This window comes from Littorina saxatilis, unplaced genomic scaffold, assembly GCF_037325665.1.
Source record: "Littorina saxatilis isolate snail1 unplaced genomic scaffold, US_GU_Lsax_2.0 scaffold_237, whole genome shotgun sequence".
Classification (NCBI taxonomy): Eukaryota; Metazoa; Mollusca; class Gastropoda; order Littorinimorpha; family Littorinidae; genus Littorina; species Littorina saxatilis.
The window spans coordinates 109,503-123,953 of NW_027127040.1; the positions used below are offsets into that span (position 1 = coordinate 109,503).

General features: G+C 41.3%; 1 protein-coding gene across 1 annotated transcript in view; it reads left to right on the forward strand.

Moving 5' to 3' along the window:
- The window catches only part of LOC138955509 (uncharacterized), a gene marked incomplete at its 5' end in the record, with an annotated part of 165,784 nt that overhangs the window by 103,491 nt on the left and 47,842 nt on the right, over window positions 1-14,451 (forward strand). The window contains 2 exons of the mRNA XM_070327097.1: window positions 377-517; window positions 3,045-3,171. Coding sequence (XP_070183198.1) covers window positions 377-517; window positions 3,045-3,171 — 268 coding nt within the window. The remainder of the gene's footprint in view (window positions 1-376; window positions 518-3,044; window positions 3,172-14,451) is intronic.

The window sequence follows — 14,451 nt, forward strand, 5'->3', positions numbered from 1 at the left end:
TTCGGCCCTTCCGTTTTTGTCTGGTCGATTTTGAGGGTACCCTTACTTGAGCGGCGGCCACGTGATACCTGTACAATACATATGTAATCCAAAAGGTAATCTTAAAGGTTAAGTGAAGGCCCTTAACTGGCATTTAACGTTTCATTGAAATGGCACGGGAATTAATGGTTTAATGTAGGTTTGAAATCTGTTGCAATAATTTGTTGGCCAAGTTTATTTTAACCAGCCTTGTTCTTTTGCAAAAGTGTACTGTGTTCATTTTAACCTTATGTGCATATGTGTCTATGTGTGTGTGTGTGTGTGTATGTTTATGTGTGTGTGTGTGGTGTGTGTGTGTGTGTGTGGTGTGTGTGTGTGTGGTGTGTGTGTGTTACAGTGGGATAAAGCCAACTGCAAGAGCAGATACTGCGTCCTACAACGCCATGACGGCAGACTCAGCCTGGAGGTGTACGACAATGACAAGAAAGCCGGGTCACCACACACACTGCAGCTTGATACGGCGTTGTACGCGGCCAAGGTGTGTGCTGTGGTCATTGTGCTTGTTTACTGTAAGAACTCACACACTGCGTCTTGATACAGCGTTGAACACCGCCAAGGTGTGTGTGTGTGCAATTAAAAAGTTATCTCACGAGGGTGCTGGTAAGAGGTCCTTCGCACTAAACTGAACTGAAGCGAATCGCATATATACGCCACTTTGATCCTCACAGAAGAAGCAACAGAAGTTCTAGTGACATCCTGCATTTTCTCAAGAACAGATTATTGTAAATCCCTCCTTGCTGGTGTCCCAGTTTCAACAATTCAACCCCTACAAACTCTCCAGAACTCTGCAGCTCGTCTCGTCTGTAAAGTGAGTCGTACACAACACTGCACACCGCTGCTGTTTAATTTGCACTGGCTGCCTGTGGCTCAACGAATCAAATACAAAATCCGCTGTCTCTGCTTCAAAGTGATTACAAACTCTGCCCCTATCTACCTCTCCCAACTTCTACAAGTGTACTCCACCCCCCCCCCCCCCCCCCCCCCCCCTCTCGCACAATACGCTCGTCTCAAGATACTCGGCGCTGTCAAGACAGAAACAAAGGGGTGTATATTAAGAAAGACTCCAGAAGGTGGTTCGTTCACACGAAACAAAACAATTAACACCGATTTTCCAGTTCTGCATTATTTATATATTTATTAACTCTTCCATCCATCACATTTACATTCACTCATGCCATCTCGTGTAGTCATCCTTGTGCCTTGACTCAAGTTTGCGTCGGCCAGCTATAAGTGTCAATCATGGGGTGATGGAGAAGGAGGGATCAGGGGGGGGGGGGGAATAGTTGATACGGGTTACCGGTTTAGAAGACGGCCATTGCCAATCTGGTTGGAGGGTTCTCTCTCCAGATTCATCTGTCCCATCACTGCAAGTTCAGTCAACTCTCATTTCGCAATCGCAGTCAACGGGAAAAGAGACTCGACGGCCACTCGAATGGGAACTCGCACGGGAACCCTGATAATTAAAGACAACCATCAGTGAGTCACACTTGAATGGACGTAGAAGAGAAGTCTGTTTCTAGTTCATTCACCCACACTGAGACACGGACATATGACAACAACATTACAAAGCATATATTATATAACACATTTATATAATTTATTCTCTCTTTGCAACTGTCATCCATAATATCTCCTACAGGCTTCTCACAATCCTGATGAAGCTACTTCCATTCTCATGTTCACAACTCACTTCATTTCACACATTCATTATTTTCACGAGTTGCACGCACTACCTCAGTCTTACGGGATTTTGGTGTGTGTGTGTGTGTGTGTGTGTGTGTGTGTGTGTGTGTATATATATATATATATATATATGTGTGTGTATGTGTGTGTGTGTGTATGTGTATTTGTGTGTGTGTGTGTGTGTGTATGTGTGTGTGTCTGTATGTGTGTGTGTGTATATGTGTGTGTGTGTACCCATTTTTCCACAGGTTTGGTTGCCTAAATCACCATAAGGCAACCATCCACACGTGGATGGCAACCTAAACTCTGGATGGCAACCTAATTGTGTGGATGGTCGCTTTATTTAACACCGTTAAATTGACTTTTTTGACGGAAAGAATGTCATAACAATGTTCAAAATGACATTCTTTCCGTCCTCTGTGGATGGTCGCTTCATTTAACACCGTTAAATTGACTTTTTTGACGGAAAGAATGTCATAACAATGTTCAAAATGACATTCTTTCCGTCCTCTATAGGCGACGAAATAGGTCAAATTTTGTGCATTTTTTAGAGCAAAATTCTTCGATGCCGGAGCGAGTACTGCACCCAGTGCTGTTGTAGTGCAAGTGCACTAGAAAGGCACTGCACCCAGTGCCGCCTCTTAGGTAACCATCCACACTTTAGGTGTGTGTGTTTTTGTGAGTATTAATCTGCTGGATGTGTTTGTTTGCGTGTTTGACTGTGCACTGTGCTGCACTGAACACATTCGATTCTAAATATTATTATGCATGCATGTATGTGTGCTCTTTGATGAGTATGTTCCTTTTCATTTGAGACAATATATATATCGTGTTGTGTTGTGATTTAACTTGTAAAGCGCATTGAGCTGTTCAGAAGTGCTATATAAATGTTCATTATTATTATCATTATTTGGTTTAGTAAACACGGCAGGGAAAGAATGTCTGGATTTGTGCAGTCAAGATACAAACATGACGGTATGATGGTTGTAAGCAATTGACAACATTCTGTTTGAACAGTACATTGAAACCAACATGGTGATGTAGGGGATTGTGTGTCTATTTGACATGAAATACCGACATGTTTAATCGTAACAAGTTTGTGTGTGACAAGCTCAGTGTGTTATTTCTGCACAACACAGCGACACCGTTCTTTGAGACACCACTGGCGCTATAACATTGCTAGCTTGTCGATTTGTGTTCATCGCTGTGTTCAACACTATAGTGTGTGTTGCAGTGTTCACTGTGCGAGGTGAAGGACGGCTTGAACATGGCAAGCTTGTTTTGTGTTAACGCTGTGTTCAACACTCTAGTGTGTGTTGCAGTGTTCCACACGGTACGAGGTGGTGACGATGGACGGCGGAACACTGTGTGTGATGGATGGAACGGATGACGTCATGTCGGACTGGGTTGTCTCCCTCAACAGAGCCATCATGGCCGCCAGGTGTCAAGGTCAGACAGGTCCTAGTTAGCATGCTAACATTACATTAACGTTAATTTGCTCATGTGATAACACGTTAAATTAACGTTAATATTTAACGTTAAGTTAACGTTAATCGAACCATAATATAGCGTTAAAATGAATGTTAATTTAACGTTTTTGCAAACATAAAAATAACCAAATTAAAACCAAAATCAAGCCATAATATAACAGTTAGATTAAAGGCACAGTAAGTCGCCCGTAAACCATCACAGATACTGTCTGGCTTTTACGCACAGTACAAACACCCTTTCATTTAAACACTCACCGCTTGAGAACATCCAAAGTGCCCTCCGTAAAGAGCGAGCAATTTTCAAAGAATTTATTTTTGCGTGGTTTATCGTACCCCTGAGCCATCGTGAACCCGTGTGATCCAGTTTCCCTTTTTCACAATGCAGTCGTCAGTTTGTAATTTGAATGCGGCTCGCTGTGAGCTTATCTGCCATGTATTATGTACCTCTGACTATGCACGAAACAAACGGATGTGGTTCACAAGAACTCTAGCGATGGCTTTTGACTGATCAGAGGAACTGGTCGTCTGCTACGAGAACAACGACCTTGCGAAACCCTGCTTCCGGGCTTTTCTTTTTTCAAACTTTCAAAACTTCGAATTGTACTGATCTTGTCTTGATGAAAAAAGAATTATTTTATAATTTAAGAATGTTTCTGTAACAAGCTGTCAATTTATTATTTAGATTTTAAAAGTTAGGTCTAGCGCCAAAACGCACCACGGTCCGATTGTGACGGAGACAATCCGAACAAATTAATTCTTTGAAAATTGCTCGCTCTTTACGTAGGGCACCTAGGATGTTCCCGTTCGGTGAGCGTTCAAATGGAAGGGTGTTTGTACTGTGTGTAAAAGCCTGACTGTATCTGTGATGGTTTACGGAGGCTTACTGTGCCTTTAACGTTATTTTATTGCTAACGTAAAAATAACCAAAATAAAACCAAAACGAAACGTTTTATTAACGTTTATTTAACGGTTTTTTTTAACGGTTTTTGCTAACATAAAAAATACCAAAATAAAACGTTTGATTAACGTTTATTTAACGTGTTTTTAACGTTAGCATGCAAACATAAAATTAACCAAAACAAAACCATAATCAAACGTTCTCATGCAAACGTTAATTAACGTTCTCCTGAAAACATTAAAAAAACATTTGCAAATACAAATTTCAATCAATGCACAGACAATTCAAGATCACAAATGTTTTTTTTTTATGTGAGACGATGACTGTCCATGACATTGTTGCACGCTTGTTGGTTTGTTTTGCGCATTGCACTAATAAGATGTGTGCCTGTATGATCACGTGAGACCGCGAGACTTGTGAAAGATATCGGCAGTCGAGCGGGAACCTTTGGGAAGTAAACAACAAGAAATGACTTCGCTTGCTCGACTAACTTTTATTGCGTTTGACTGAGAAGTATTCACCAACAACCACCAGAACAAATACGACAACACCACAAATGGCGTCGTCGACTGTACGGACTGAACGGAACAGAAAAAAAGCCAAAAAGGACACCGGGCGGGCACCTGCCGTAGCTGTGTAGCTGTGCCAACCAGCGCATAACCCGTTGCGCTGCCAGCGAGGCGAAGTTTTCAACTGCCAGACAGCGGTTACAGTGAAGGTCGAATGAGTTGTCCGGCTGACCAGCTGTCGCAGTGTGAACGTGGGGTTCAGAGACCGGCATGGCCAACGAAAGCAACATTATGATGCAGGTGATTAGAAAATAAACCATGGGTGCAGTATTGAAAGAAAAAAAAACACGCAGAGAATGCAGTTAAGAAAGTGAAGATACTGTTATGACCAAGAAACATTAGATACATCTGTTGGTAAATGATAGATACCTATGTACTGCGTGTAGTGGCAGTAAATGAGAGGGTTGAAAAAAAGAGGTCAGGACTTGCACTACAGCTGGAGGAATTTTTGAATGTGCTGGATAAAAGAGGTGTAATTAGAAATTGTTGTTGGTATATATATATAAATATAAATCCGCCTATAGGGCGACCATTGTAAAAAGGGGTTTTATGGCTACCAGTGCTATATCCGTTGTTTTTAAAGCAATATTACCTAAATTTTGTAATTACATTTGCTAAGTGACCTACACCCAACAGTCAAGAATTGACTGTGAAAATCAGTCAAGATTAAAATATAGGTGTTTAACATCGTCGCCTTAATGATGATGATATGTTTACACTCAGTTGAAAAAATATTTGTATAAGTATCGTGGTTGTCTAAAGACCCCTTTTTGCAAAGGACGGCCTAAGTCTCAAAATCACTTGTTCAATTTTGTGCTCAAACGGTAAATCCCAACGTCGTGCGATTTACAAGCAAGAAACGTAAGGCACTGTGTCCTCGATAGCGCATGGGGTCAATGTTGTCAGGCCAATAGAATTGGAGAAAAGACGCCAAAACTTAGGGCGACCGAATTTTGGTCGCCCTAAATCGAAAGTGTTGTAAAATGGGGGCTTTAGGGCGACATTTGGTCGACCTAAGTCGGCTTAAGATTTATATATATATCATGTTGTGGTTTGCATTGCGGTGCATTGAATAAGTATTGAAATTGTGAAGGGTTTTTGTCAGGTTTAGGCAGTTTACACCGTCAATGTAAATTACAGGCTCTCGCCGCTTACATGATATTTTTCCCCCCAAGAAAGGTAGTTACCAGAGTACACTTGACACATATTTGGACTGTTGATATAATTAGGGATTGTTGTATAAGACATTTTAAAATTAAAGGAGTGCAGGCTAGGTGGAATGATTGATGGTAGGGTGATGCCTGAGTGGACAAGAAATTCTGTGTCATGACATTTTGGGTTGAGTATAAAATTTTGACTTTGACCAGTCAGACTTGACTTGCCTGATTATATTGTGTTATTTTGGCGTTACTTTTTGCTGTTATTTTGGGACTTGAACATTTTTGCAGAAATGTGTTTGGGGGATAGTTTGGTATTAATTTTTTGGACTTTGTGTTAAATATTATTACACCCCCGGTATAGGGGAGTGTATAGGTTTCACTCGATGTGTTTGTGGCGGTATTTGTGTGTTTGTGTTCGCAAGTAGATCTCAAGAATGAACGGACCGATCGTCACCAAACTTGGTGAACAGGTTCTATACATTCCTGAGACGGTCCTTACAAAAATTGGGACCAGTCAAACACACGGTTAGGGAGTTATTGGTGGATTAAAATTATACAACGACTTATAGACGGACACTCCCGTTGGTCAAAGGGAAATAACCTTCTCAGTTGGTGGCAGTGAGAATGGTTATTTCCCTTTGACCAACGGGGGTGTTTTTCCTATCAGAGGAATTTCTTGTTAGTTATGGAGTCCGCTGGGCAAGAACCAGACACTGTAGAGTCTTTAAAAGAGGAATTGGCAAAACTGAAGTTAGAAATGTCAGAACAAAATGTTGTGTACATGAGAAAAGAAAAAAACATTGTATACATTCACAGGCAGAGGGGACGAGAATGTGGTTCAGTGGATAGAAGACTGTAAAAGAGTCCTAGAACAAAATGCTGTGAAAGACGTGAAAGGTTTTGTGTTGGAACACCTCAGTGGTGTGGCCGCCAAAGAAGTCAAGTTGAGTGTGGGTAAAGCAGAGGGGGTGGACAAGATTTTTCACGTATTGAGGGAACATTTTTCGGGGGTGGGGTCCTCTCACGAAATTCTGGGACAGTTCTATGGTAGACGGCAACGCGCAGATGAAGATGTTCGTGAGTTTTCGTTCGGACTTGGAGATTTACAAGAGAAAGTGCTTGCACTTAAGACATCAGTTTTCCCCAACCCGGATGAGGCTATTAGAGATCAGTTTATAGCTGGAGTCCGAGATACGATCCTGAGGAGAGAGTTGAAGAAAACCGTACAAGAAAAGAAGGGCATGACTTTCGTTGATGTGAGGCAAATCGCTTTACAGTGGAGCATGGATGTACCCCCCTCCCCAACCCCAGTAGAGGCATTTAGGGTTGACGCAGGGCAGGCCCCTGACTCCGTCCACCAGGAGGTCAAGGACCTAAAGGAGACGGTGAAGGTACAGACAGAGACCGTAAAAGCATTGACGCTGGCTCAAGGGGGGGGGGGGGGGAAGAAGTTCGAGGTCGGGGTGTTACCGATGTGGGGTAGAGGGACACTTTGTCAGGGAATGTACCTCACTAGACTTAGAGGGTGGAGCATCGGGTCGCGGACGTGGCCGAGGGGGTAGACGGAGAGGACAGCATTTTGGGCATGGGCGCTCGGGAAACCGGTAGAGGCCTGCGCCAAACAGAGCCAAGCGCAGGTGAAGTCTAGAGGCTCACCCAAATTGACAGAAAAAAGTCCGGTAATAGACCTCCTGATACACAAAGTGAGAGTTCAGGGCCTTTTAGACACAGGATCTATGGTCACTACAGTGACTGATGACTATTTTACAGAGCATTTTGGTTCTGTGGTTCAGTTAAAAGAATCCTTTTTGACGCTCAGGGCAGCACATGGGTTACACATACCTTATGCGGGATATTCTGTAACAGATGTCAAAATAGGTGATCAAGTGGTCAAAAATGTGGGAATTTTCGTGACCAAAGCACAGAACAAACCTCCTCGTCCTCCCATGCTGGTAAGAATGAACATTTTGAGAGAGTGTTTAGACAGGAAGAAAATGTTCACAGACAGTTCAGTGGAAGTTAGCGAGATACAGGCAGAAGTGATGAAAAATAGGGGGAATGCCAAATTCGCTAAAACAGCTGAAGAGAAAACACTACTTCCAGCAAATTCCATCTCAGTTGTCATGGTATCAGCAGGTGTAGGTGACCCTGGAGAGTCTGTGATGATTAGACGTTTAGTTACCCAAGAACATCTTCCCAAGAGCATTTTGGTCATGGACACTGTAGCAAAGAAAGTGAATGGCTTGTTTCCACTACAGGTAACTAATGTGGGACAATCAGATGTATGGCTGAACAAAAATGTCAGGATAGACTGTGTAGAAAAGATGGACGTTGTAGTTGACGCAGAGTGGGAAACAGAGATTGAGGTTACAGACGTCAACGAAATCTTTATCTACAGGCAAGAAGTTGACCTGACAGAGAAGGGAGTGGGACAGGAGAAAAGCACTGTGAAACTTCCTGAAGTAGATTTTTCGAGATTTAGTTCAGAACAAGTGGTATTGGTGAAGAATTTTTTGGAAGAGCACTCAGATTGTTTTCCAAAAGAGGGAGAGATGGGATTTTCAGAACAAGTGGTATTGGTGAAGAATTTTTTGGAAGAGCACTCAGATTGTTTTCCAAAAGAGGGAGAGATGGGATTTTCAGAACAAGTGGTATTGGTGAAGAATTTTTTGGAAGAGCACTCAGATTGTTTTCCAAAAGAGGGAGAGATGGGATTTTCAGAACAAGTGGTATTGGTGAAGAATTTGTTGGAAGAGCACTCAGATTGTTTTCCAAAAGAGGGAGAGATGGGATTTTCAGAACAAGTGGTATTGGTGAAGAAGTTTTTTGAAGAGCACTCAGATTGTTTTCCAAAAGAGGGAGAGATGGGATTTTCAGAACAAGTGGTATTGGTGAAGAATATTTTGGAAGAGCACTCAGATTCTTTTCCAAAAGAGAGAGAGATGGGATTTTCAGAACAAGTGGTATTGGTGAAGAATTTGTTGGAAGAGCACTCAGATTGTTTTCCAAAAGAGGGAGAGATGGGATTTTCAGAACAAGTGGTATTGGTGAAGAAGTTTTTGGAAGAGCACTCAGATTGTTTTCCAAAAGAGGGAGAGATGGGATTTTCAGAACAAGTGGTATTGGTGAAGAATTTTTTGGAAGAGCACTCACATTGTTTTCCAAAAGAGGGAGAGATGGGATTTTCAGAACAAGTGGTATTGGTGAAGAATTTTTTGGAAGAGCACTCAGATTGTTTTCCAAAAGAGGGAGAGATGGATTTTCAGAACAAGTGGTATTGGTGAAGAAGTTTTTGGAAGAGCACTCAGATTGTTTTCCAAAAGAGGGAGAGATGGGATTTTCAGAACAAGTGGTATTGGTGAAGAATTTTTTGGAAGAGCACTCAGATTGTTTTCCAAAAGAGGGAGAGATGGGATTTTCAGAACAAGTGGTATTGGTGAAGAAGTTTTTGGAAGAGCACTCAGATTGTTTTCCAAAAGAGGGAGAGATGGGATTTTCAGAACAAGTGGTATTGGTGAAGAATTTGTTGGAAGAGCACTCAGATTGTTTTCCAAAAGAGGGAGAGATGGGATTTTCAGAACAAGTGGTATTGGTGAAGAAGTTTTTGGAAGAGCACTCAGATTGTTTTCCAAAAGAGGGAGAGATGGGATTTTCAGAACAAGTGGTATTGGTGAAGATTTTTTTGGAAGAGCACTCAGATTGTTTTCCAAAAGAGGGAGAGATAGGATTTTCAGAACAAGTGGTATTGGTGAAGAAGTTTTTGGAAGAGCACTCAGATTGTTTTCCAAAAGAGGAAGAGATGGGATTTTCAGAACAAGTGGTATTGGTGAAGAATTTTTTGGAAGAGCACTCAGATTGTTTTCCAAAAGAGGGAGAGATGGGATTTTCAGAATAAGTGGTATCGATGAAGAATATTTTGGAAGAGCACTCAGATTGTTTTTCAAAAGAGGGAGAGATGGGATTTTCAGAACAAGTGGTATTGGTGAAGAAGTTTTTGGAAGAGCACTCAGATTGTTTTCCAAAAGAGGGAGAGATGGATTTTCAGAACAAGTGGTATTGGTGAAGAAGTTTTTGGAAGAGCACTCAGATTGTTTTCCAAAAGAGGGAGAGATGGGATTTTCAGAACAAGTGGTATTGGTGAAGAATTTTTTGGAAGAGCACTCAGATTGTTTTCCAAAAGAGGGAGAGATGGGATTTTCAGAACAAGTGGTATTGGGGACGAATTTTTTGGAAGAGCACTCACATTGTTTTCCAAAAGAGGGAGAGATGGGATTTTCAGAACAAGTGGTATTGGTGAAGAATTTTTTGGAAGAGCACTCAGATTGTTTTCCAAAAGAGGGAGAGATGGGATTTTCAGAACAAGTGGTATTGGTGAAAAAAGTTTTTGGAAGAGCACTCAGATTGTTTTCCAAAAGAGGGAGAGATGAGATTTTCAGAACAAGTGGTATTCGTGAAGAAGTTTTTGGAAGAGCACTCAGATTGTTTTCCAAAAGAGGGAGAGATGGGATTTTCAGAACAAGTGGTATTGGTGATGAAGTTTTTGGAAGAGCACTCAGATTGTTTTCCAAAAGAGGGAGAGATGGGATATTCAGAACAAGTGGTATTGGTGAAGATTTTTTTGGAAGAGCACTCAGATTGTTTTACAAAAGAGGGAGAGATGGGATTTTCAGAACAAGTGGTATTGGTGAAGAAGTTTTTGGAGGAGCACTCAGATTGTTTTCCAAAAGAGGGAGAGATGGGATTTTCAGAACAAGTGGTATTGGTGAAGTACAGTCAGGACATAGACAATACTGGAACTGGACCCGCACAAAGCACAGAGCTGCGTAACATGCAGCAGCAGGATGTAGACATTGCAAGAGCGATGAGGTATGTTGCGAAACAACAAAAGCCGACCCGAGAAGAAAGGCAAGCAGAGAGCCTAGGGACTGTCAAATTGTTGAAACAATGGAAGCGGTTGGGGATAAAGGAAGGGGTACTTTATCGCATAGTGAAAACGCCAGTGCAACAGCAAAGTTTTCAGTTGGTCATTCCAAAGAACAGAAGCAGGATGATCTTGGAACAGTTGCATGACCACATGGGGCATCAGGGGGTGGAAAGAACCACACAGCTAGCAAGGGAGCATTATTTTTGGTTAGGAATGACGGCAGATGTTTTTGATTATTGCAAGCTCTGTAGTCGTTGCCTGCAGCCAAAGCCCAAATCCATGCAGTTAGGGCCCAGTTAACACCCATGATAGCTACGCGCCCTTTGGAGGTTGTTGCGATAGACTTCACTGTCCTAGAGCCAGCATATGATGGTAGAGAGAACGTTTTGGTCATTACTGACGTGTTCACAAAGTTTACTGCAGCCGTTCCCACCAGAAACCAAACCGCAGAAACGACTGCGAACGTTCTAGTCCGTGAATGGTTTTATAAGCTAGGCATTCCACAGAGGCTTCATAGTGACCAAGCAAGAAACTTTGAGTCGCAGGTGATAGCAAAGTTGTGTAGGACGTACGGGATAGAGAAATCTCGGACAACACCCTACAAACCACAGGGCAATGGTCAAACCGAACGTTTCAACAGAACGTTGCACGATCTGCTGAGAACACTACCGGAGAGTAAGAAAAATCGAAGGTGGCCCGAGCATTTGTCGCAGGTTTGTTTCGCTTACAATGCTACAACCCACGCTACCACAGGGCTGTCTCCCTACTTTCTCATGTTTGGGCGAAAAGCGCGCCTACCCGTAGACTCAATAGCAGAGCCAGTGATACCTTGTCCAGATTGGGTGTTGCAACACCGTCATAGCTTGGACCTAGCGTACAAACATGTCAGGAGCAGGATACAAGAAGAAGCCGACAAGAGAAAAGATCGGTTTGATAGGCAGGTCAAAGTCGACCCTGGTTCAGAAAGGAGAGAGAGTACTGCTTAGAAACCGACCTCCAGGTAGAAACAAAATCCAGGACAAATGGAGGAAGGAAGAGTTTGTTGTGAAAAACGTGAGAGACAATGTGTACACGGTGGTCAGTAAGAAAACTGGAAGAGCGAAGAGAGTTTACAGAAATGAACTGAAAAGAGTACCAGAAAAGTACAGTCAGGAACCGGTAGACAGTGACGAAGAAACGTCAGAATCGGAACCAGATATATATAGATGCCAGAGACTTTTCAGATTCATCAGATGAGTCTGACACATGGGTAGGCATGTTACCTCAGCCAGTTAATCCTCAAGAAATGGCCGCTGCGGCAGCACCCCAACTGCCAGCGCAGGAAGTGAGACGTTCAAGTAGGGCCACAGCAGGTCGACACAGCAATCCGCACAATTTACCTAGGTCAGTGAGGCAGATTGAGGTTGGTGATCAGGAGAGGGTTGTACATGGACAAGGTGATAGACAGAAACCAGCAGTTTGTGTTAGATATGATGGACAAATTCAGCAGTTTCGCTCGGGATCTCAAACAGGAGTGAAGATAAGCGCTCTGTGAGAGATCAGTCATTTGTGTGCACCTCGAGCAGGGAAAATAACAAGTTTTATTTGCAAGAGAAGTACATTTATGTAGAGTGTGTTAGGAATAAAAAGGGATTGATGGAGGATGATGATACTTAGTTTTGGTGAAAATGGTGCTCCATACATTTTGTGTTGTTTTTGCAAAGGTGACAGTAAACGGCTGTCACGGTGTGTTATTGGCGGGCTTTGGTATGAAAATGCGCAATTGTTTTAAGAATGTTTTAGAAAATTGAAGGTTGACGCAAAATGAGAGAAGATGGGAGGATGGTTTTTCATCAGCATGGCACGATGGCATTGTTTTGTTTTTGGTACAGATGAAGGGGTAATCCTTAGAAAAGAATGAGTTCTTTTTGGGAAATAAGGATAAATTTGTAACCATTAATTGGTAGCTTTCGCTACTATAGTGGGTATTGCAAATGGAAGGTCATTGTGCCGTGGTGGAAAGAGTGTCATCTTTTCTTGCATTCAGGTTGAGAATTTGGAATTATGTTATGAATGTAGAAAGATTGTGCAATCCAAAATGTGTAGTCAATTCTGCTTTATTGGAAATTGCATACTTGCCATGTTGATTGAATTGCTGTTTTTCTGTTTGCATCTCAGAGAAAAGAAAGAAAGATATAGCATAAAAATTTGTGATTAGTAATGTTTAGTGTACGCTGACAGACTGAAAATTGCAAATGTTAGTTATTGGTGAGTTTGCGTTTGATGGACTAAACTAATTTTTACAATAGAAACGTTTTTATTTGTGGGTGGTGTTTTCATATGATGAAAGGGAAGTAACTTCTTTTGGGTACTTGTATAATGTTGTAATGGAAGATATTTGAGAGGAAGAAAAGAACATTATGACTGATGAAAACACTGTGTTTGTTCAACATTTTTATGGTAAATAGTTGCAGAGATTATTTGTTCCTTCATTTGAAATGTTTAGAATGAATTTTATGGAAGCAGTGGTAATTAAATTTTGACATAATCTGGAATTGTCCGCTGATAATGATTTTTTGGAGAGCATTGATACAAGTTGATTCAAACGTTTTGCATGAAAGAATTGAATTGCATGACAAGTTGATTTTGGAATTGTACAGAACAGAGTGACCATAGTCGTTTCAATTTTGACAGTTTAAATGTTTTCTTTTTTGTGTTTTTCTTTTTTTTTAGGTTCTGTTATTTTTTTTTAGTGCAAATTCATCTTTGACTTTTTGGAGGATGGCGTCAATAAATTATAGTCAAGTGTTTGTTTTTGTTTGTTTTTTGCAGACAGTGTATACCATTATTGCATGATTGGGTTGTAGTAACCGAAAATTCAACGTTTGTAAAATGTTACGTAGTTGTGCTTTGTGTAAAGGGAGATAACATATTTCCAATTAGACTTGTAGTAAAGGACAGTGTTCAGTCAAGGCTGAACCTGTCAGTGGTTGCTGCAGAATAGTCAATTGTAGGAAAGGACAAAGGAATAATGGATACATTTTTAAGATCAATTTTATACCGGATTTTTTGTTTTGTTTTTTTCTTTCTGGAAATTAGTTGTGCTTGTCTGATTTGTCAAGGGTGAAGCAGCATGGTGTGATCAAAGGGAGAGAATCTGTTTTGCTGTTCTCTCCAATATTCTAGGTTGCAGTCAATGCAAGTTGTAGTCACGGCTACATTGTCTTATTGCAATTGACTTATGAATGCACGATCAAAGGGAGATAACCTGTTAGTGTTTTGTTTTGCATTGTATAATTTGGGGGGCTGAACTTGTTTCAGTTTTTGTTTTTTCCAAGATTTGATGCTGCAATGAAATTAATGCGTAGTCAAGGCTACATTGTTTTGTGATTGCAGTTTAATTTTGATGGTATTTTCAAGACACTCTTAGGTGTACTTGTGGTTTTTTTTGTATGCATGTAAAAGATAAAGAAGAAGATTGCTGCCATGGGACAAATTCCGGACATGTACATTATTTCCTGATTTTTATATTTAGTCAAGTTTTGACTAAATATTTTAACATCGAGGGGGAATCGAAACGAGGGTCGTGGTGTATGTGCGTGTGTGTGTCTGTCTGTCTGTCTGTCTGTGTGTGTGTGTGTGTGTAGAGCGATTCAGACTAAACTACTGGACCGATCTTTATGAAATTTGACATGAGAGTTCCTGGGTA